General features: G+C 61.4%; 1 protein-coding gene across 3 annotated transcripts; it reads left to right on the forward strand.

The window, feature by feature from the left end:
* The first annotated feature begins 513 nt into the window (after positions 1-513).
* MUS81 (MUS81 structure-specific endonuclease subunit) lies at positions 514-22,293 on the forward strand. Of its 3 annotated transcripts, XM_090129565.1 has the most exons (16): positions 514-672; positions 1,804-1,927; positions 3,264-3,334; positions 3,418-3,477; positions 3,568-3,633; positions 5,647-5,717; positions 6,679-6,888; positions 7,590-7,670; positions 9,765-9,883; positions 11,110-11,210; positions 12,251-12,367; positions 13,658-13,753; positions 17,245-17,367; positions 19,604-19,707; positions 19,798-19,881; positions 21,803-22,226. In XM_090129565.1, exons 1-16 carry the CDS (start codon positions 556-558, stop codon positions 21,867-21,869), a joined length of 1,611 nt encoding a protein of 536 aa, XP_089985691.1. In that variant the 5' UTR covers positions 514-555; the 3' UTR covers positions 21,870-22,226. The 3 variants fall into 3 exon arrangements, with proteins under 3 accessions (XP_089985691.1, XP_089985692.1, XP_089985693.1); XM_090129566.1 differs by lacking the exon at positions 17,245-17,367 and having other exon boundaries at positions 21,803-22,227; XM_090129567.1 differs by lacking the exons at positions 514-672; positions 1,804-1,927 and adding an exon at positions 2,273-2,712 and having other exon boundaries at positions 21,803-22,293.
* Positions 22,294-23,643: the final 1,350 nt, after the last annotated feature.

Consider the following 23,643-nt stretch of genomic DNA (forward strand, 5'->3'; position numbering starts at 1 on the left):
GTCTTTGGCGGGGGGATTTGGGGTCTGGGGGGGGGAGAAATTGAGTATCTGAGTTGGATTTAGGGTCTGGGGGAGAAATGGGGTCTCTTAGGGGGGAAGAAATAGGGTAGGGAGAGGGGGAGAGGCATCTCTGGGGAGGGATTTGGGGTCTGGAGGGGGATTTGGGCTTTTTTAGGGGGGAGATGGAGGCTCCAGGGGGGATTTGGGGATTGGGCAAGGGAAAATTGGGGTCTGGGGGGGGGGAAATGAGGTTTCTAGGGGGACATTTGGGGTCTTGGGGGGGGGGGTATTTGGGGTCTGTGGGAGGAAATTGGGGTTCTAAAGGGGAACGTGGGGTCTGTGGGTGGATTTGGGCCTCTGGGGGGTTTTTGGGGTCCCTATGGGGGAGGTTGGGGTCACTTTGGGGGGGTCCCCAGCCGTGGGATGGAGTCATTGAAAGAGTCCTCCAGAGCAGCGGCTCGGGTCTTCCAGGCGGCCTAGAGCGGCGCTGAGGAGGTGCTTCCGGTTCAGCGCTCAGCTCTTCCAGGGCTCACTTCCGTTTCCGGCGGCGCCATTATGGCGCAGCCCCGCAGAGCGCGGCGGCGGCGGCCGAACGCGCACGTGGAGGCGTGGCTTCGGGAATGGCGGGAAGAGGCGGGGGGCGGAGCCAGGGCCAGGGCGGTCTATGATAGGGTGAGGGGCGGGGCCTATGGGAAGGGGGCGGGGCCTGGGGATGGGGTGGGGGTGGAAATGGGGGGCGGGGGAGTGAAGCATTATGGGATGGGTTGGGGGCATTATGGGATGGATGGGGGGCATTATGGGATGGATGGAGGCATTATGGGATGGGATGGGATGGGGATATTATGGGATGGAGAGTATTATGGGATGGATGGGGGCATTATGGGATGGATGAGGGGCATTATGGGATGGATGGGGGCATTATGGGATGGATGAGGGGCATTATGGGACGGATGGGGGCATTGTGGGATGGATGCGGGCATTATGGGATGGATGGGGGCATTATGGGATGGGGAAGTGGGGTATTATGGGTTGTGGGATATGGGATGTTATGGGACGGGGAGGGTGGGATATTATGGGATGTGAGGTATGGGAACGGGGGGTGGGGGGGTGAGAGATTTGGGGTGTGGGGTGAGGGATATGGGGTGAGGGATGTGTGGTGTGGGATATGAGATACGGGATGTGGGGTGTGGGATTTGGGGTGTGGGGAGAGGGGTATGAGATGTGGGATGCGGGGCACAGGATGTGGGCTGTGGGGTACGGGGTTTGGGATAGGGGATGTGGGGTGAGAGATGTGGGATACGGGATGTGGGGTGTGGGATTTGGGGTGTGGGGAGAGGGGTATGAGATGTGGGATGCGGGGTACAGGATGTGGGCTGTGGGGTACAGGGTTTGGGGTTTGGGATATGGGATGTGGGGTGTGGGATATGAGATATGGGGTGTAGGATATGGGGCTTGGAGTGTGGGATATGAGATATGGGGTGTGGAAAATGGGATGAGGGGTGTGGGATACGGGATGTGGGGTGAGAGATGTGGGATACGGGACGTGGGGTGTGGGGTGAGGAATATGGGGTGTGGGATACGAGCCATGGGGTGTGGGATACGGGATTTAGGGTGTGGGATGTGGGGAGGGGGATACGAGGTGTGGGGCGTGGGATTTGGGGCGTGAGATTTGGGGTGTGGGCTATGAGAGCATTGAAGTCCGGCGTTACGGAGCGCAGAACGGGGAGATGTGGGGCTGTGGGGCTGGGACACGTGACTCCCCGTGACCCCTGACCCCGTGACCCCTGACCCCGTGACCTCCAGGCCCTGCGCTCGCTGCGCCGTTACCCGCTGCCGCTGCGCTCGGGCCGCGACGCCGCCATCCTGCGGCACTTTGGGCCGCGGCTCTGCCAGAAAATCGAGACGAGGATGAGGACCCACCGCGTGGGTGGGCGGGGACCGGAAGTGGGCGGGACCGGAAGTGGGGGGGACAGGAAGTGAAAGGGGGGGTCATTGGAAGGGCCGAAAAAGGTGGGGTGGGTAGGGCAGGAAGTGGGTGGAGCTTGGAATGGGGCGTCATTGGGTGGGAGGGAACGGAAGTGGGCGGGGCCGGAAGTGGAGGGGTTGGAAGTTGGGCATCATGGGGCTGGAAGTGGGCGGGGCATGGAATTGGGCATCATTGGGTGGGAAGGGCCAGGAGTGGGCGGGGCCGGAAGTCGGTCGTCGTGTGGTGGGTGTGGCCGGAAATGGGGCAACATGGGGTGGGTGGGGCAAAAAGTGGGCGGGACCGGAAGTGGAGGGGGGGATCACTGTAAGGGCTGGAAAAGGTGGGGTGGGTAGGGCAGAAAGTGGGCGGGGCTTGGAATGGGGCGTCACTGGGTGGGAGGGGCCGGGAGTGGGCGGGGCCGGAAGTCGGACCCCATATGGGGGGTGGGGTCGGAAGTGGGAGGGACCGGAAGTGGAGAGACTGGAAGTTGGCCATCATGGTGTGGGTAGGGATGGAAGTGGGCGGGGCTTGGAATGGGGGCGTCATTGGGTGCGAGAGGCCGGAAGTGGGAGGGGCCGGAAGTCGGTCATCATGGGAGGGGCGGGACCGGAAGTGGGAGGGACCGGAAGTGGAGGGGTGGGAGGTTGGGCATCATGGAGTGGGTAGGGCTGGAAGTGGGCGTGGTTGAAAAAGTTTGGGGCCATCAATGGGTGGCATGGAACAAGGAGTGGGTGAGACCAATAGGGGTGAGTGGGCGGGGCTTATGGAGGCGGGGCTTATGGGATGAGCCAATGGGGGATGTAGGCGGGGCTTGAACTGTGGGGGGGGCTCTGAGAGGGGTGGGTGGGGCGTGGGGAGTGGGTGGGGCTTCTGAGGGTGGGCGAGGCTTATGGGATAGATGGGCGGGGCTTATGGACTGAGGGACCAATGGGAGAGGTGGGCGGGGCTTATGGGTTGGATTTAGCCTATGGGGGCGGGCGGAGCCTCGGGGTGGGTGTGGCGGAAGTAGTGGGTGGGACCTGCTGGTGTGGGCGAGGCTTCTGATTGGCTGAAGCGTGTGATGTGGACGGGCCTATGAGGTGGGTGGGGTGTGTGGTGTGGGCGGGGCTTAGTTGGGTGGGAGGGGCTTAAGGAGGAGCTGGAGCTGGGGTGGTGCCGTGGGTGGGGCGTATACGGGTGTGCTCCATTTGCATGTGATTTGCATACAAGTTTCCAGGCGTTTATAATTTGTAAATTCATTATTAGGTGTTCATTTACATACTCATTTGCATGCTCATTGCTCATTAATTCCCTGCAGAACAAGGGCTCCCTCCGAGTCCCCCAGCCTCCGCTCCACAGGCCCCGCCCCCCACCGTGGCTCCGCCCACGGTGAGTGCACCACCCTGATTGGACGATGCCCACAAGGGAGGGGGCGTGGCCTCGCTAAGCCCCACCCCTTTCCGCACCCACAGGAGTGCTACAAGCCCCGCCCCCACTCCGCCCCTCACACCCTATTGGTCGCTCTGCTCAGGGTGAGTCCGACTTCTGGGTAGTGGGCGGGGTTAGGCAGGTCACGTGACTCCGTTTGGCCCCGCCCCCCTTACCCTTGTCTCCGCCCACAGACCAATCAGCCCCTCCTGGAGGCGGAGCTTCTGAGCGTGGCTCCGCCCCTCCGTGCCCGCCCCATTGTGAGCAGCCAACCCTGGGGGGTTCAATGGGGTCCTATGGGGGGCTGGGGGGGTCCTATGGGTGCCTATGGGGTTCAATGGGGTCCTATGGGGGGCTGGGGGGGTCCTATGGGTGTCTATGGGGTTCAATGGGGTCCTATGGGGAGCGGGGGGGTCCTATGGGTGTCTATAGGGTTCAATGGGGTCCTATGGGGGGCTGGGGGGGTCCTATGGGTATCTATGGGGGTCCGGGGGGGTTCTATGGGGGACTGGGGGGGTCCTATGGGTGTCCATGGGGCTCAATAGGGTCCTATGGGGGGCTGGAAGGGGTCCTATGGGTGTCTATGGGGTTCAATGGGGGTCTGGGGGGGTCCTATGGGTGTCCATGGGGTTCAATGGGGTCCTATGGGGGGCTGGGGGGATCCTATGGGTGCCTATGGGGTTCAATGGGGTCCTATGGGTGTTTATGGGGGTCTGGGAGAGTTCTATGGGGGGCTGGAGGGGTCCTATGGGTGCCTATGGGGGTCCGGGGGGGTTCTATGGGGGGCTGGGGGGGTCCTATGGGTGCCTATGGGGTTCAATGGGGTTCTATGGGGGGCTGGGGGGGTCCTATGGGTGCCTATGGGGTTCAATGGGGGTCTGGGGGGGTCCTATGGGTGTCTATGGGGTTCAATGGGGTCCTATGAGGGTCTTGGGGGTCCTAGGGGGGTTCTGGGGGTTCCTATGGGGTCTCTGGGGGGGTCTTGGGGATTCTGGGGGGGTCCTGGAGGTTCTATGGGGGTCAATGCGGGGCTGGGGGGTTCTATGGGGGCGTGTGGGGGTCCTATGAGGGTCCTATGGGGTTCTATGGGGGTCCTATGGGGACGTGTGGGGGTCCTATGGGGTTTTATGGGGGTCCTATGGGGTTTTATGGGGGTCCTATGGAGACATGTGGGGGTCCTATGGGGATTCTATGGGGGTCTGGGGGGTCCTATGGGGTTTTATGGGGGTCCTATGGGGATTCTATGTGGGTCTGGGGGTCCTATGGGGTTTTATGGGGTTTCTTTTGGGGTTTCTATGGGGGTCCTATGGGGTTTTATGGGGGTCCTATGGGGTTTCTATGGGGATCTGGGGGTCCTGTGGGGTTTCTATGGGGGTCCTGTGGGTTTTTATGGGGGTCCTATGGGGATTCTATGTGGGTCTGAGGGCCCTATGGGGTTTTATGGGGTTTCCTATGGGGTTTCTATGGGGGTCCTATGGGGTTTTATGGGGGTCCTATCGGGTTTCTATGGGGATCTGGGGGGTCCTATGGGGTTTTATGGGGGTCCTATGGGGTTCTATGAAGGTCTGGGGTTCCTATGGGGTTTTATGGGGTTTCCTATGGGGTTTCTATGGGGGTCCTATGGGGAAGTGTGGGGGTTCTATGAGGTTTTATGGGGGTCTTAGGGGGTTTCTATGGGGGTCCTGTGGGGTTTTCTGGGGGTCCTATGGGGTTCTATGTGGGTCTGGGGGGCCTTTTGGGGTTTTATGGTGGTTTTATGGGGTTTCTATGGGGGTCCTATGGGGCCCTGTGGGGTTCTATGGGGGTCATGGGAGACCTATGGGGGTCATGGTGGTCCTATGGGGCCTTTGGGGGGGTCTTGTGAGTTCTGGGGGTGTCCTGGAGGTTCTCGGGGGTCCTATGGGGGTCCTGGGGGGTCCTATGGGGTTGTTTTGGGGGCTTTGTGGGATCCTCTGAGGGTTTGGGAGCCCTATGGAGTCTGTGGGGTTTTGGGGGGGGGGCGGGGGGATTTATGGGGGTCCTGGGGGTTCCTTTGGGGGTTTTGGGGTGTTCTGTGGTTCCCTATTTGGGGGGGGGGGGGTCTTGGGGGCGCTATGTGCTTCTCTGTGGGTCACTATGGGGGTCCTGGGGGGCACTTAGGGTCCATTTCCCCCCCCCCCCCTTCCACCCCCACACCCATTCTGTGCCCCTGCTGTGCCCCCCAACCCATGGGGTCTTTATGGGGGTCCTGAGGGGAACTGAGGGTCTTTCCTCCCACCCCCCCCCCCCCCCAGGCAGCCCCGGGGGGGGCACTGAGGACGTTGATACAGAGAGATCTGGTGAGGCGTCATGGGAGACCCCCAAGGTATGGGGGGGGGGGGGGGAGGAGGGGGGGAAGGGGAGGTAAAATGAGGGGGGTCTGGGGGAGGGGGGCAAATGGGGGTAGAGGGCATAGATGGGGGGTGGGGGGGATTGAGGGGGCAAATGGGGGGGGGTTGTGGGGTGTGAGGGGATGAGGGAGGGGGTGTGGGGGGGAAGTGGGGTATTGGGGGGGGGCACGAGGTAATGGGGAGGCACTGGGGGGGGGCACTGGGGGGAGCACTGGGGTCTTTATGGGGTGGGGGGGGGCACTAGGAGATATAGGAGTCTCTATGGGGTGTTGGGGGGGACACTGGGGGGGGGCACGGATCTCTATGGGGTTTCTATGGGGCACATGGGGGGGTAAGTTGGGGGGGCACGGGGTCTCTATGGGGTGTGGGGGGGGCATTCGGGGGGGCATGGGGTCTCTGTGGGGCACGTGGAGGGCACGTGGGGGGGGGCATTGGGGTCTCTGTGGGGTCTATGGGGTGTGGGGGGGGCAGGGGGGGCATAGGGGTCCCTATGGGGTGTTGGGGGGGACATTGAGGGGGCGCGTTGGGGTCTCTGTGGGGTCTCTGGGGTGTGGGGGGCACTGGGGGGGGCATTGGGGTCCCTATGGGGCGTATGGGGGGGCAAGTTGGGGGGGGCATGAGATCTCTATGGGGTGTGTGGGGAGGGGGGGCGTTGGGGGGGCACTTCTGTCTCTATGGGGCACATGGGGGGGTAAGTTGGGGGGGGCACGGGGTCTCTATGGGGTGTGGGGGGGGCATTGGGGAGGGGCATGGGGTCTCTGTGGGGCACGTGGAGGGCACGTGGGGGGGGGCATAGGGGTCCCTATGGGGTCTATGGGGTGTGGGGGGGTCAGGGGGGGGCATAGGGGTCCCTATGGGGTGTTGGGGGGGGCGTTGGGGTCTCTGTGGGGTCTCTGGGGTGTGGGGTTCTATGGGGTCACCCCTCCCCCCCCCCAGATACTCGCTGACCGACCGTGGCCGCCTCCTGGCTCAGCGATTGGCTGAGAGCACCGAAGCCCCGCCCCTTCCGGTGCACCCCGCCCTCGCAGACCCCACCCGCACGGCGATGGCTGCCGATAGCCCCGCCCCTTCCGGTGACCACGCCCATGTAAGCTCCGCCCCTTCAGAAGACTCCGCCCCCTCTTTGGACAGCGCTCCGTCCCCAGAGTAAGGGCTATGGGGAAGGGTCACGTGACCGTGGGATGGGTCATGTGACCGTGGGAAAAATAAGCGAGAGGTCGTGTGACCCCCTGGATGTCACGTGATCTCTGCCGTAGGGCTGACATCGAGGAGTGGTTGGAGCTGCTCTTGGAGTCACGTGACTGTGGGGTGGGGTCAGGGGTGTCATGTGATCTTGTGGGGGGGGTAAACTGAAGGGTCATGTGACCCATGGTTGTCACGTGATCTCTGTTATGGGGGTGACATTGAGTGATGATTAGAGCTGCTCTTGGGGTCACGTGACCACGGGGCTGGGGTGGGGGGGTCAGGAGGTGTCACGTGACCTGGGGGGGGAGGATAGAGGAGTCATGTGACCCTTGCATATCACGTGATCTCTCTGCCTTAGGGGTGACATCGAGGAATGGAGGTTGGAGGTTGGAGCTGCTCCCTGGGTCACGTGACCTTGGGGTGGAGGTCGGGGGGGGTGTCACGTGACCTTAGGAGGGGGGAGGTAAACAGAGGGGTCATGTGACTCCTGGATGTCACGTGATCTCCACTATGGGGGTGACATTGAGCGATGGTTGGAGCCGCCCCCAGTGTCACGTGACCACGGGGTTGGGGTGGGGCGGTCAGGAGGTGTCACGTGACTGGGGGAAGGAGGATAGAGAAGTCATGTGACAGATGGACATCACGTGATCTCTGTGCCGTAGGGGTGCCATCGAGGAACGGGTGGAGCTGCGCCCGGGGCACTTCGAGGTGCTGCTGTGCGCTGATGTCACCGAGGGCACCGGGTGGGTCTGTGGGTGGCGCGCGGCTCTGTGGGGTGACACACATCGCTATGGGGTGACAGACATTGCTATGGGGTGACACACATCGCTATGGGGTGACACACATCGCTATGGGGTGACACGCAGCTCTATGGGGTGACCCACATCTTTATGGGGTGACAGGCATTGCTATGGGGTGACACGCAGCTCTATGGGGTGAGAGACAGCTCTATGGGGTGCCAGACAGCTCTATGGGGTGACCCATGTCTCTATGGGGTGACACGCAGCTCTATAGGTGAAACGCAGGTCTGTGGGGTGACACACATCCTTATGGGGTGACACGCAGCTCTATAGGGTGACACACATCCTTATGGGGTGACCCGCAGCTCTATGGGGTGACACACATCGCTATGGGGTGACACACATCCTTATGGGGTGACCCGCAGCTCTATGGGGTGACACACAGCTCTATGGGGTGACACACATCCTTATGGGGTGACACGCAGCTCTATGGGGTGACACGCAGCTCTATAGGGTGACATGCAGCTCTGTGGGGTGACAGACCACTATGGGGTGACACGCAGCTCTATGGGGTGACACACAGCTCTATGGGGTGACACACATCCTTATGGGGTGACACGCAGCTCTATGGGGTGACACGCAGCTCTATAGGGTGACATGCAGCTCTGTGGGGTGACAGACCACTATGGGGTGACACGCAGCTCTATGGGGTGACACGCAGCTTTATGGGGTGACGGACAGCTCTATGGGGTGCTGCACATCTCTATGGGGTGACACACAGCTCTATGGGGTGACACAAATCGCTATGGGGTGACACACATCGCTATGGGGTGACACGCAGCTCTATGGGGTGACACGCAGCTCTATAGGGTGACATGCAGCTCTGTGGGGTGACAGACCACTATGGGGTGACACGCAGCTCTATGGGGTGACACGCAGCTTTATGGGGTGACGGACAGCTCTATGGGGTGCTGCACATCTCTATGGGGTGACACACAGCTCTATGGGGTGACACAAATCGCTATGGGGTGACACACATCGCTATGGGGTGACACGCAGCTCTATGGGGTGACACGCAGCTCTATAGGGTGACATGCAGCTCTATGGGGTGACAGACCACTATGGGGTGACACGCAGCTCTATGGGGTGACACACAGCTTTATGGGGTGACAGACAGCTCTATGGGGTGCTGCACATCTCTATGGGGTGACACACAGCTCTATGGGGTGACACAAATCACTATGGGGTGACACACATCGCTATGGGGTGACACGCAGCTCTATGGGGTGACACACAGCTTTATGGGGTGACGGACAGCTCTATGGGGTGCTGCACATCTCTATGGGGTGACCCACATCTCTATGGGGTGATCTGCAGCTCTATGGGGTGACTAACATCTTTATGGGGTGACACACAGCTCTATAGGGTGACACACATCTCTATGGGGTGATCCCATCACTATGGGGTGGCCCATATACCTATGGGGTGACCCCAATTCTATAGGGTGACCCCATTCCTATGGGGTGACCCCAGCTCTATGGGGTGACCCCATATCCCTATGGGGTAACCCAACTTCTATGGGGTGACCCCACTTCTATGGGGTGATCCCATTCCTATGGGGTGACGCCACCTCTATAGAGTGACCCCGTATCCCTATGGGGTGACCCCACTTCTATGGGGTGATTCTATTGCTATGGGGTGACCCCACCTCTATGGGGTGACCCCGTACCCTATGGGGTGACCCATATCCCTATGGGGTGACCCCACCTCTATGGGGTGACCCCTCCTCTATAGGGTGACCCCGTATCCCTATGGGGTGACCCCACTTCTATGGGGTGATTCTGTTGCTATGGGGTGACCCCACCTCTATAGGGTGACCCCGTATCCCTATGGGGTGACCCATATCCCTATGGGGTGACCCCACCTCTATAGGGTGACCCCGTATCCCTATGGGGTGATCCCACTTCTATGGGGTGACCCCACCTCTATGGGGTGACCCCGTACCCTATGGGGTGACCCATATCCCTATGGGGTGACCCTACATCCCTATGGGGTGACCCCGTACCCTATGGGGTGACCCCACTCCGTGCCCCACAGCCCGGGCCGTTCCCGCGGGGCGCTGCCCCCCCTGCAGGCTGTGGGGCAGCGGGTGGAGCTGCGCCGGTTGCCGGTCGGTGACTTCCTGTGGGTGGCACGAGAGACAGATCCGCCCCCAGGTGGGCGGGACTTCCGGCGGGAGGGACTTCCGGTGGGCGTAGTGGGCGGGGCTATGGGTGGGTGTGCGGGGTGTCGTGAATGGTAGGCGGGGCTAAAGGGTGATGGGCGGGGTTTGGGGTGGTGGGCGGGGCTTTAGCATAATGGGGGGGTCATGGTGATGTGGGCGGGGCTATGGGGTGGTGGGCGGGACCAGGGAATGGTGGGCGGGGTTAGGGTGATGTGGGCGGGGGCTATGAGACAGTGGGAGGGGCTTTAGCATGGTGGGCGTGGTTGTGGCACAGTGGGCGGGGCTATGGGGTGGTGGGCGTGGTTATGTTGATGTGGGCGGGTCTATGCGATGGTGGGCGGGGCTTTAGCATAGTGGGCGTGGTTGACGTGCAGTGGGCGGCTCTATGCGATTGTGGGCGTGGATATTGTGCAGTGGGCGGGGCTATTGGGATGGTGGGCGGGGTTTTATCATAATGGGCGTGGTTATGGTGAAATGGGCGGGGCTATGGGACGGGGGCGTGGTGTGTTGTAGTGGGCGGGGCTTTGGGTGGATGGGCGGGGCTATGAACCCGATTGGCGGGGCTTTAGCATAGTGGGCGGGGTTCTTTTTTGCAATGGGCGGGGTTACGGTGTAGTGGGCGGGGCTTTAGGTCGGTGGGCGGGGCTCTGAGCCGATTGGCTGGGCTTTCAGATAGCGGGTGGGGTTGTCGTAGCGGAGTGGGCGGAGCTATGGCATGGTAGGCGGGGCTATTGCGTTGTGGGCGGGGTTATGGAATGGTGGGCGTGGCTATGTCTCGGTGGGCGGGGTTATGGTGTAGTGGGCGGGGCTTTAGATCAGTGGGCGGGGCTACGGCAGGATGGGCGGGGCTTTAGATCAGTGGGCGGGGTTTGGATTTAGTGGGCGTGGCTATAGTATCGTGGGCGGGTTTTGGGGTGGTGGGCGTGGCTATTCGGCAGTGGGCGGGTCTATGCAAATGGGGGGCGTGGTTATGGTATTGTGGGCGGAGCTGTGGGACGGTGGGCGGGGTTACGAAGTGGTGGGCGGGGCTGCAATATTGTAGGCGGGGTTTGTGGGTTGTGGGCGGGGTTAATCGACAGTGGGCGGGTTTATGCAAATGGAGCACGTGGTTCTGGGGCTGTGGGTGGGGTTACGACGTGGTGGGCGGGGCTATAGCAATGTGGGCGGGGTTTGGGGGTGGTGGGCGGGGCCTTGTGCTGATCCCTCCTCCCCCCGCAGGCCGGCCCCCCCACGAGCTGGTGCTGGACGTGGTGGTGGAGAGGAAAACGGCGGCGGATTTGTGCCACAGCCTCAGCGATGGGCGGTACAGGGAGCAGAAGGTGGGGAATGGGGGGGACTGGGAGGGACTGGGAGGGACTGGGAGTGGGTATGGGGGGGATTTGGGAACCTGGGGGGTACTGGGGGGGGATGTTGGCGTTCTATAGGGGAACCTTTGGGGGTCTTGGGGGGATATTGGGGTTCTATGGGGGGAATTGGGGTTCTATTGGGGGATTTGGGGGGAGTTTAGGGGATGTTTTGGGTTTTATTGGGGATTTTAGGGGGTCTTTGGGGGTCTTGGGGGAGAATAGGGATTAGTGGGAGGAACTGGGAGGAGTTGAGGGGGGGATTGGGGATACTGGGATGGACTGGGAGCAGTTGGGGGGGGGCGTTGGGGATACTGGGAGGGACTGGGAGCAGATATGGGGGTCTTGGGGGTAACTGGGAGGGAACTGGGAGTGGGGATGGGGGGGATTTGGGGGTCTATGGGGGGGGTTGGGGTTTTGGGGGGTCTTTGGGGGGGAATAGGGATTAGTGGGAGGAACTGGGGGCAGATATGGGGGAAATGGGGAGTACTGGGATGGACTGGGAGCAGTTGTAGGGGGGGGTTGGGGATACTGGGAGGAACTGGGAGCAGATATGGGGGTCTTGGGGATAACTGGGAGGGACTGGGAGCAGTTGGGGGGGGCGTTGGGGATACTGGGAGGGACTGGGAGGGAACTGGGAGTGGGGATGGGGGGGATTTGGGGGTCTATGGGGGGGGGTTGGGATTTTGGGGGGTCTTTGGGGGGAGAATAGGGATTACTGGGAGGGACTGGGAGTAGACATGGGGGTCTTGGGGGTAACTGGGAGGAACTGGGAGGAATTGGGGGCAGATATGGGGGAAATGGGGAGCACTGGGATGGACTGGGAGCAGTTGTGGGGGGGGGGGGATACTGGGAGGAACTGGGAGCAGATATGGGGGGGCTGTGGTGTAACTGGGAGGGACCGGAATGGGGTTGGGGGGTCGGGGTGTGGGAAACAGGGCTGGTGATGGGGGGTTTTGGGGGGGGGTCCGGTGGGGGGAACTGGTCCATACTGGTGCATACTGGTCTGCTCCCAGTGGCGCCTGCGGCGTTGCGGGCTGACCCTCCCCGTCTTCCTGCTGGAGGGCTTGGGGGGGGCCCAGCAGCTGCCCCTCCCCACGGCCACGCTGCGCCAGGCGGCCGCCAGCACGCAGGTGGGGACCCCCCCCAAACGATGGGACCCCCCCCCAAACAATGGGATCCCCCCAAACCCAATGGGACCCCCCCAAACCCATTGGGACCCCCCCCAAACGATGGGACCCCCCCAAAACCCATTGGGACCCCCCCCCAAATAATGGGACCCCCCCAAACCCATTGGGACCCCCCCCCAAATAATGGGACCCCCCCAAACCCATTGGGACCCCCCCCCAAATAATGGGACCCCCCCCCAAACAATGGGACCCCCCCAAACCCATTGGGACCCTCCCCAAAGCAATGGGACCCCCCCAAACCCAATGGGACCCCCCCAAACCCATTGGGACCCCCCCCCAAATAATGGGACCCCCCCAAACCCATTGGGACCCCCCCCCAAATAATGGGACCCCCCCCCAAACAATGGGACCCCCCCAAACCCATTGGGACCCTCCCCAAAGCAATGGGACCCTCCCAAACCCAATGGGACCCCCCCAAATCAATGGGACCCCCCCAAACCGATGCACCCCCCAATTAAGGGAGCCCCCCCAAAATTAAGGGACCCCCCCAATTAAGGCCCCCCCCACACCCATGGGACCCCCCCAGACCCCCCCATGTCCTTGGGACCCCCCAAACCCAGGGGGACCCCCCCCAAATCAATGGGGCCCCCCAAACCGATGCCCCCCCCAATTAAGGGACCCCCCCACAATTAAGGGCCCCCCCACATCCTTGGGACCCCCCCAAACCCAATGGGACCCCCCCCATGTCCATGGGACCCCCCCAAATCAATGGGCCCCCCCAAACCGATGCCCCCCCCACAATTAAGGGAGCCCCCCCCCAAAATTAAGGGACCCCCCCACATCCATGCGACCCCCCCAAACCCAATGGGACCCCCCCCAACAATTAAGGACCCCCCCCCTGTCCATGGGACCTCCCCAAATCAATGCCCCCCCCCAAACCGATGCCCTCCCCACAATTAAGGGAGCCCCCCCCCAATTAAGGGACCCCCCCCCCCAATTAAGGGAACCCCCCCAACTAAGGGACCCCCCCCCACAATTAAGGGCCCCCCCCAAACCCAATGGGACCCCCCCCAACAATTAAGGACCCCCCCCCTGTCCATGGGACCTCCCCAAATCAATGCCCCCCCCCAAACCGATGCCCTCCCCACAATTAAGGGACCCCCCGCCCCCAATTACGGGAACCCCCCCAACTAAGGGACCCCCCCCCCACAATTAAGGGCCCCCCCCACACCCATGGGACCCCCCCGGACCTAAAAGACCCCCCCCAAATGAAGCCCCCCCCCCTCTGCGCAGGTGCAGGACGGGCTGTTTGTGAAGCTCACCAGGGACCCCAGGGAGACGGCGGCGTATTTGGGGCTGCTGGGGGGGCAGCTGGGGGGCATCTATGGGGTACGGGGTTATGGGGTGGGGGGGGTTATGGGGTTGTGGGGGGGTTATGGGGGGGTTATGGGGTGTGGGGGGTTATGGGGTGTGGGGGGGTGTGGGGGGTTATGGGGTATTGGGGGGTCATGGGGTGTGGGGGGGTATGGGGTACGGGGGGGGTTATGGGGTGGGGGGGTTATGGGGTGTGGGGGGTTATGGGGTGTGGGGGGGGTGTGGGGTGTGGGGGGGGTGTGGGGTTATGGGGTATGGAGGGGTTATGGGGTGTGGGGGGTTATGGGGTGTGGGGGGTTATGGGGTTATGGGGGGGTTATGGGGTGTGGGGGGTTATGGGGTGTGGGGGGGTGTGGGGGGGTGTGGGGGGTTATGGGGTATTGGGGGGTCATGGGGTGGGGGGGGTATGGGGTGTGGGGGGGTATGGGGTACGGGGGGGGGTTATGGGGTGTCGGGGGGTTATGGGGTGGGGGGGTTAATGGGTGGGGGGGGTTATGGGGTTATGGGGTATGGGGGGGGTGCGGGGCTATGGGGGGTTATGGGGTGTGGGGGGGTTATGGGGTGTAGGGTGTGGGGTTATGGGGTACGGGGGGTTATGGGGTGTGGGGGGGTTATGGGGTTATGGGGGGGTTATGGGGTGGGGGGTTTATGGGATATGGGGTGGGTGTGGGGTTATGGGGTATGGGGTGTGTGGGGTATGGGGGAGTTATGGGGTGTGGGGGGGTGTGGGGTATGGGGGGGCTATGGAATGTGGGGGGGGTTATGGGGTTATGGGGTGGGTGTGGGGTTATGGGGTGTGGGGGGGGTGTGGGGTGTGGGGGGGTGTGGGGTTATGGGGTACAGGGGGGTTATGGGGTGTGGGGGGGTTATGGGATATGGGGGGAGTTATGGGATATGGGGGGAGTTATGGGATTATGGGGTATGGGGGAATTATGGGATGTGGGGGGGTGTGGTGTTTTAGGGTATGGGGTGTGTGGGGTATGGGGGGGTTATGGGGTATGGGGAGGTTATGGGGTGTGGGGTGGCTGTGGGGTTATGGGGTATGGGGGGGTTATGGGGTGTGGGGGGTTATGGGGTGTGGGGGGGTGTGGGGTTATGGGGTATGGGGGGGTTATGGGGTGTGGGGGGGCTGTGGGGTGTGGGGTGTGGGTGGGTGTGGGGTTATGGGGTATGGGGGGGTTATGGGGTGGGGGGGGTTATGGGGTACGGGGGGTTATGGGGTGTGGGGGGGGGTTATGGGATGTGGGGTGGGTGTTGGGTTATGGGATACGGGGGGGTTATGGGGTATGGGGGGGTGTGGGGTATGGAGGGGTTATGGGATGTGGGGGGGTTATGGGGTGTGGGGGGGTTATGGGGTGTGGGGGGGGTGTGGGGTTATGGGGTATGGGGGGGTTATGGGATATGGGGGGGGTGTGGGTTTTTAGGGTATGGGGTGTGTGGGGTATGGAGGGGTTATGGGGTGTGGGGGGGTTATGGGGTTATGGGGTATGGGGGGTTATGGGGTATGGGGTGTGTGGGGTGTGGGGGGGTGTGGGGTTATGGGGTATGGGGGGTTATGGGGTGTGGGGGGATTATGGGGTTTGGGGGGGTGTGGGGTATGGGGGGGCTATGGGATGTGGGGGGGGTTATGGGGTTATGGGGTGGGTGTGGGGTTATGGGGTGTGTGGGGGCTGTGGGGTTATGGGGTACGGGAGGGTTATGGGGTGGGGGGGGTTATGGGATGTGGGGGGGTTATGGGGTACGGGGGGGTTATGGGGTGTGGGGGGGGTTATGGGATGTGGGGGGGGTGTGGGGTTTTAGGGTATGGGGTGTGTGGGGTATGGGGGGGTTATGGGGTATGGGGGGGTTGTGGGGTGTGGGGGGGGTTATGGGGTTATGGGATATGGGGGGCGTGTGGGGCTATGGGGGGTTATGGGGTGTGGGGGGGGTTATGGGGTGTCGGGGGTTGTGCGGTTATGGGGTATGGGGGGTTATGGGGTGTGGGGGGTTATGGGGTGTGGGGGGGGTTATGGGATATGGGGTGGATGTGGGGTTATGGGGTACGGGGGGTTATGGGGTGGGGGGGGTTATGGGGTTATGGGGTATGGGGGGGGGTGTGGGGTATGGGGGGGCTATGGGATGTGGGGGGGGTTATGGGGGGAGTTATGGGATTATGGGGTATGGGGGGGTTATGGGGTATGGGGGGGTTATGGGGTGTGGGGGGGTTATGGGGTGTGGGGGTGTTATGGGATATGGGGTGGGTTGGGGGTTATGGGGGGGTTGTGGGGTGTGGGGGGGGTGTTGGATATTGGGGGCGTGTGGGGTGGGTATGGGGTGTGTTATGGGACATGGGTATGGGGTGAGGTATGGGGTCTGTGCTATGGGGTCTGTTCTATGGGATCTTTTCTATGGGGTCTGTTTTATGGGGTCTGTGCTGTGGGGCACACTATGGGGTCTGTGCTATAGGGTCTGTGCTATAGGGTGCAACCCTATGGGGTCTGTTTTATGGGGTCTGTTCTATGGGATCTATGTTATGGGGTCTGTGCTATAGGGCCTTGTCATATGGGGCACACTATGGGGTCAATCCTATGGGATCTGTCCTGTGGGGCACAGTATGGGGTCTGTGCTATGGGGTCTGTGCTATGGGGTCTGTGCTATGGGGTCTGTCCTATGGGGCGCAGCCCTATGGGGTCTGTGCTATGGGGTCTGTGCTATGGGGTGCAGCCCTATGGGGTCTGCGCTATGGGGTCTGTGCTATGGGGTCTGTGCTATGGGGTCTGTGCTATGGGGTGCAGCCCTATGGGGTCTGTGCTATGGGGTCTGTGCTATGGGGTGCAGCCCTATGGGATCTTTTCTATGGGGTCTGCGCTATGGGGTCTGCGCTATGGGGTCTGTGCTGTGGGGTCTATTCTATGGAGTCTGTTCTACGGGATCTGTGCTATGGGGTCTGTTCTATGGGGTCTGTGCTATGGGGTGCAGCCCTATGGGGTCTGTTCTATGGGGTCTGTGCTATGGGGCGCAGCCCTATGGGTTCTGTTCTATGGGGTTTTTTCTATAGGGCCCTGTTGTACAGGGCACATTATGGGGTCTGTGCTATGGGGTCTGATCTATGGGATCTTTTCTATGGGGTCTGTGCTATGGGGTCTGTGCTGTGGGGTCTGTGCTGTGGGGTCTGTGCTGTGGGGCGCAGCCCTATGGGGTCTGTGCTATGGGGTCTGTTTTATGGGGTCTGCTATGGGGTCTGCGCTATGGGGTCTGTTCTATGGGGTCTGTGCTATGGGGTGCAGCCCTATGGGGTCTGTGCTATGGGGTCTGTTTTATAGGGTCTGTGCTATGGGGTCGATCCTATGGGGCGCAGCCCTATGGGGTCTGTGCTATGGGGTCTGTTTTATGGGGTCTGTTTTATGGGGTACAGCCCTATGGGGTCTGTGCTATGGGGTCTGTGTTATGGGGCGCCACGTGGGGGGGCGCGCACTGATGACGTCAGCACGTGGGCGCGCACCGATGACGTCACCGCCCCCCCGTAGGGTCGCGTGCTGTATTCTTGGGAGGGGGATCTGAAGGACCGCCCCCCCCCACCCGGCCCCCCCGGGACCCCCTGCGCTCTGCTCAGCTTCCGGCGGCTGCGGGAGGGGGGCAGCAAGAGCCAGGTGTGGGGGGGGGATTTGGGGGGAGATTTGGGGGATTTGGGGGGTCTTTGGGGGGGATTTGGGGGTCTTGGGGCGTCTTTGGGGAATTTGGGGGGTCTTTGGGGGGGATTTGGGGGGTCTTTGGGGGATTTGGGGGGTCTTGGGGGGGATTTGGGGGTCTTGGGGCGTCTTTGGGGAATTTGGGGGGTCTTTGGGGGGGATTTGGGGGGTCTTTGGGGGATTTGGGGGGTCTTGGGGGGGATTTGGGGGTCTTGGGGCGTCTTTGGGGAATTTGGGGGGTCTTTGGGGGGGATTTGGGGGGTCTTTGGGGGATTTGGGGGGTCTTGGGGGGAGATTTGGGGAGATTTGGGGGGTCTTTGGGGGATTTGGGGGGATTTGGGGGGAGATTTGGGGGGTCTTGGGGGGATTTGGGGGGAGATTTGGGGGGTCTTTGGGGGATTTGGGGGGTCTTGGGGGGAGATTTGGGGAGATTTGGGGGGGATTTGGGGGTCTTGGGGGATTTGGGGGTCTTTGGGGGAGATTTGGGGGGTCTTTGGGGGATTTGGGGGGTCTTGGGGGGAGATTTGGGGGGTCTTTGGGGGGATTTGGGGGGTGATTTGGGGGGTCTTTGGGGGGGATTTGGGGGTCTTGGGGGGTCTTGGGGGATTTGGGGGGTCTTGGGGGGGATTTGGGGGGAGATTTGGGGGGTCTGGGGGATTTGGGGGGTCTTTGGGGGGATTTGGGGGGAGATTTGGGGGGTCTTTGGGGGATTTGGGGGGTCTTTGGGGGGGATTTGGGGGTCTTGGGGGGTCTTGGGGGATTTGGGGGGTCTTGGGGGGAGATTTGGGGGGAGATTTGGGGGGTCTTTGGGGGATTTGGGGGGGATTTGGGGGTCTTGGGGGATTTGGGGGGTCTTGGGGGGAGATTTGGGGGGATTTGGGGGGAGATTTGGGGGGTCTTGAGGGGATTTGGGGGGAGATTTGGGGGGTCTTTGGGGGATTTGGGGAGTCTTTGGGGGATTTGGGGGGATTTGGGGGATTTGGGGGGTCTTTGGGGGAGATTTGGGGAGAGATTTGGGGGGTCTTTGGGGGATTTGGGGGGAGATTTGGGGGGTCTTTGGGGGGTTTTTGGGGGGGATTTGGGGGTCTTGGGGGATTTGGGGGTCTTTGGGGGGGTCTTTCGGGTTCTATGGGGGCCTTTGAGGGTCTTTGGGGGGTCTTTGGGGGCGATTTGGGGGTCTTGGGGGACATTTGGGGGGTCTTTGGGGTTCTATGGGGGTCTTTGGGTGTCTTTGGGGGTCCTGGAGAGGATTTGGGGGGGATTTGGGGGTCTGTGGGGGGGATTTGGGGGTCTTTGGGGGGGTCTTGGGGGGCATTTGGGGGATTTGGGGGGTCTTTGGGTTTCTATGGGAGATTTGGGGGTCTTTTGGGGGTCTTGGGAATTTGGGGGATTTGGGGGGGTCTTTGGGGTTCTATGGGGGGATTTAGGGGGGTCTTGGGGGAATTTGGGGGGGTCTTTGGGTTTCTATGGGGGTCTTTGGGGGGATTTGGGGTTCTATGGGGGGATTTGGGGGGATTTGGGGGTCTTGGGGGGCATTTGGGGGATTTGGGGGGTCTTTGGGGTTCTGTGGGGGGGTTTGGGGGGATTTGGGGGGTCTTGGAGGGGATTTGGGGGGGATTTGGGGGTCTTGGGGGGTCTTTGGGGGGTCTTTGGGGTTGTATGGGGGGATTTGGGGGGGATTTGGGGGTCTTTGGGGGACTATCGGGGAATTTAGGGGGGGATTTGGGGTCTTGGGGGGCATTTGGAGTTCTATGAGGGGATTTGGGGGGTGTTTGGGGTTTTATGGGGGTCTTTGGGGGGGGGATTTGGGGTCTTGGGGGGTCTTTGATGCTCTATGGGGGGATCTGGAGGTCTTTGGGGATTCTGTGGGGGTCTTCAGGGGGTCTTTGGGTTTCTCTGGGGGAATTTGGGGGTTTTATGGGGTTTTGTGGGGGGATTTGGGGGTTTTATAGGGTTCTATGGGGGGATTTGGGGGGGGGTCTTTGCGGGGGGGGGGGGGGGGATTTGCGTCTCTTTATGGGGTGGGGGGGATTGGGGGTCCTTGAGGCCCATTTCGCGTTGCTCAGCGATCCCATTTTGGGGTTTTTTCACCCCATTTCAACAATTGCTCCTCCCCCCATTTCCCCCCCCCCCCTCTTTAAATCCCCCTCCCCATTTTTCCCCCTTCCCCCCCCCTCCCCAATTTCCCCCCCCCCAGCCCCAAAGCGTCGGCGCCGTCTTCGCCCGCCAGCTGCTGCAGCTGAGGGGTTTGGGGGGGTCTCAAGCCAGAGCCCTCCTGCAGCGCTGCGGGACCCCCGCCCGGTATTTGGGAGTCTGAGGGTGGGGGGTCCGGGGTGGGGGGGGGTCCCTAATAACGACCCCCCCCCCAAATAATTCCCCCCCCCCCCCCAGGCTGATGGAGGAGCTGCGGAGCTGCCCTGATGAGCGCAGCCGCCAGGAGCTGCTGAGGGACACCAAGTGGGGGGTGCTGCAAAGGTGGGACCCCCCCCCAACAATTCTTGGGACCCCCCCCCCCCCAGTTCTTAAGACCCCCCCCTCCTCAATTCTTAAGACACCCCCCCCCCCCAATTTTTGGGATTCTCTTCATTTATGTGGGACCCCCCCCCAGTTCCTGGGATCCCCCCCCATATATGTGAGATCTCCCCCCCCCCCCATTTCCTAGGATTCCCCCCACGTATGTGGGACCCCTCCCCCCAATTCTTAAGACCCCCCCCCCCCCAATTCTTGGGACCCTCCCCATTTATGTAGGACCCCCCCCCAGTTCCTGGGATCCCCCCCACATATACGAGAACCCCCCCATATCCATGGGACCCCCCTCCCAATTCTTGGGAACCCCCATATCTGTGAGACCCCCCCCCCCATATCCATGGGACCCCCCTCCCAATTCTTGGGAACCCCCATATCTGTGAGACCCCCCCCCCCATATACATGGGACCCCCCCCACAATTCCTAGGACCCCCCCATATCCAAGGGACCCCCCCCAAATTGGACCCCCCTCCCCAATCCACGAGACCCCCCCCCCACATTGGACCCCCACCTCCCCAAATCCACGAGACCCCCCCTCAAATTCGACCCCCTCCCTAATCCGTGAGATTCCCCCCCAAAATTGGACCCCCCTCCCCAATCCACGAGGACCCCCCCACATTGGACCCCCCCCCCAAATCCACAAGACCCCCCCTCAAATTCAACCCCCTCCCTAATCCGTGAGATTCCCCCCCCAAATTGGATCCCCTCCCCAATCTACAAGACCCCCTCCCCAATCCACGAGACCCCCCCACATTGGACCCCCCCCCTCCCAAATCCACGAGACCCCCCCTCAAATTCAACCCCCTCCCTAATCCACACAACCCCCCCAATTGGACCCCCTCTCCAATCCACAAGACCCCCCCCCAAATTGAACCCCCTCCCCAATCCACGAGGACCCCCCCCCAGATTGGACCCCCTCCCCAATCCACGAGACCCCCCCACATTGGACCCCCACCTCCCCAATCCATGAGACCCCCCCTCAAATTCAACCCCCACTCAAATCCACATGACCCCCCCAATTGGACCCCCTCCCCAATCCACGAGGACCCCCCCCCCCCAGATTGGACCCCCTCCCCAATCTACAAGACCCCCTCCCCAATCCACGAGACCCCCCCACATTGGATCCCCACCTCCCCAAATCCACGAGACCCCCCCTCAAATTCAACCCCCTCCCTAACCCACGAGACCCCCCCCCCAAAATTGGACCCCCCTCTCCAGTCCACAAGACCCCCCCCCCCACATTGGATCCCCACCTTCCCCAATCCACGAGACCCCCCCCCAAATTGAACCCCCACCCCAATCCACGAGGACCCCCCCCAATCGGACCCCCTCCCCAATCCATGACAGCCCCCCACATTGGACCCCCCCCCCTCCCAAATCCACGAGACCCCCCCTCAAATTAAACCCCCACTCAAATCCACATGACCCCCCAAATTGAACCCCCTCCCCAATCCACGAGGACCCCCTCCCCAATCCATGAGACCCCCCCTCCAAATCAGACCCCCCCTCCCCAATTGGAACCCCTCCCCAATCCATGAGACCCCCCCTCCAAATCAACCCCCCCCTCCCCAATTGGAACCCCTCCCCAATCCATGAGACCCCCCCTCCAAATCAACCCCCCCCTCCCCAATTGGAACCCCTCCCCAATCCATGAGACCCCCCCTCCAAATCAAACCCCCCCTCCCCAATTTACGGGACCCCCTCCCCAATCCATAGGATCCCCCCTCCCCCAACCAACACGTGGGACACCCCAATAACTGCGACCCCCCCCCCCCCTTGAATTCCTGCCCCCCCCCACTTCCAAAGAAGCCCCCAGACCCACAGGGGGGGTCCCAACACCCCATTTTTGTGCCCCCCCCCCCCCCCCCAGGAACCTGGGCCCGGTGCTGAGCCGGGCGCTGGCGCAGCTTTATGGGACCGAAGGACCTCTGCACTGAGGGGGGGGCGACCCCAAATCCGTGGGACCCCCCCCCAAAATAAAGAGGGGACCCTCAAGAATGGGCTGACCCCCCTCCCCCCCCCCAAATAAAAACGGGACCCCAAAGGAAGGGGTGACCCCCAGTACGGATTGTGACCCCCCCTTGTGTCGGTGTTTCTGGGGGTCTGGGGGCACCGCGGCCCCATAGGGGACACTGGGACCCTAAAAGGGACAGTGGGACCCCATAGGGTGACAGTGGGACCCTAAAAGTGGCACTGGGACCCCACAGGTGACATGAATCCCCCATAGGGGACAGTGGGACCCTAAAAGTGACATTAATTCCCCATAAGTGACACTGGGACCCTAAAAGTGACACCGGGACCCCATAGGGTGACACTGGGACCCTAAAAGTGACACTGGGACCCCATAGGTGACATGAATCCCCCATTGGTGACACTGGGACCCCGTAGGGTGACATTGGGACCTAAAAGTGGCACTGGGACCCCATAGGTGACATAAATCCCCTATAGGGAACAGTGGGACCCCATAAGAGACACTGGGACCCCATAGGGTGACATTGGGACCCTAAAAGTGGCACTGGGACCCCATAGGTGATATGAATCCCCCATAGGGGACAGTGGGACCCTAAAAGTGACATTAATTCCCCATAGGTGACACTGGGACCCTAAAAGTGACACTGGGACCTCATAGGGTGACATTGGGACCCCATAGGGTGACATGAATCCCCCATTGGTGACACTGGGACCCCATAAGAGACACTGGGACCCCATAGGGGACACTGGGACCCTAGAAGTGGCACTGGGACCTCATAGGTGACATGAATCCCCTATAGGGAACAGTGGGACCCCATAAGAGACACTGGGACCCCATAGGGTGACATTGGGACCCCATAGGGTGACATTAATCCCCCATTGGTGACAGTGGGACCCCATAAGTGACACTGGGACCCCATAGGGTGATATTGGGACCCTAAAAGTGGCACTGGGACCCCACAGAGTGACATGAATCCCCCATAGGGGACAGTGGGACCCTAAAAGTGACATTAATTCCCCATAAGTGACACTGGGACCCTAAAAGTGACACCGGGACCCCATAGGTGACACTGGGACCCTAAAAGTGGCACTGGGACCCCATAGGTGACATGAATCCCCCATTGGTGACACTGGGACCCCATAGGGTGACATTGGGACCCTAAAAGTGGCACTGGGACCCCATAGATGATATGAATCCCCCATAGGGGACAGTGGGACCCTAAAAGTGACATTAATTCCCCATAAGTGACACTGGGACCCTAAAAGTGACACTGGAACCCCATAGGGTGACACTGGGACCCCATAGGATGACGTTAATCCCCCATTGGTGACAGTGGGATGCCATAAGAGACACTGGGACCCCATAGGGGACATTGGGACCTTAAAAGTGGCACTGGGACCCCATAGGTGACATAAATCCCCTATAGGGAACAGTGGGACCCCATAAGAGACACTGGGACCCCATAGGGTGACATTGGGACCCTAAAAGTGGCACTGGGACCCCATAGGTGATATGAATCCCCCATAGGGGACAGTGGGACCCTAAAAGTGACATTAATTCCCCATAAGTGACATTAATTCCCCATAAGAGACACTGGGACCCCATAGGGGACACTGGGACCCTAGAAGTGGCACTGGGAGCTCATAGGTGACATGAATCCCCCATTGGTGACACTGGGACCCCATAGGGTGACATTGGAACCCTAAAAGTGGCACTGGGACCCCATAGATGATATGAAT

Source organism: Phasianus colchicus, chromosome 37 (assembly GCF_987193195.1).
Source record: "Phasianus colchicus chromosome 37, bPhaCol1.hap1.1, whole genome shotgun sequence".
Taxonomy (NCBI): domain Eukaryota; kingdom Metazoa; phylum Chordata; class Aves; order Galliformes; family Phasianidae; genus Phasianus; species Phasianus colchicus.

What these genes read in the sequence shown, in the direction of transcription:
- MUS81 (XM_090129565.1), top strand. Translation starts at nt 556, where the DNA reads ATGGCGCAGCCCCGCAGAGCGCGGCGGCGGCGGCCGAACGCGCACGTG. An exon ending in CGTCATGGGAGACCCCCAAG is followed by an intron (nt 5,718 to 6,678) that starts GTATGGGGGGGG and finishes CCCCCCCCCCAG; the next exon opens with ATACTCGCTGACCGACCGTG. An exon ending in GACAGCGCTCCGTCCCCAGA is followed by an intron (nt 6,889 to 7,589) that starts GTAAGGGCTATG and finishes TCTGTGCCGTAG; the next exon opens with GGGTGCCATCGAGGAACGGG.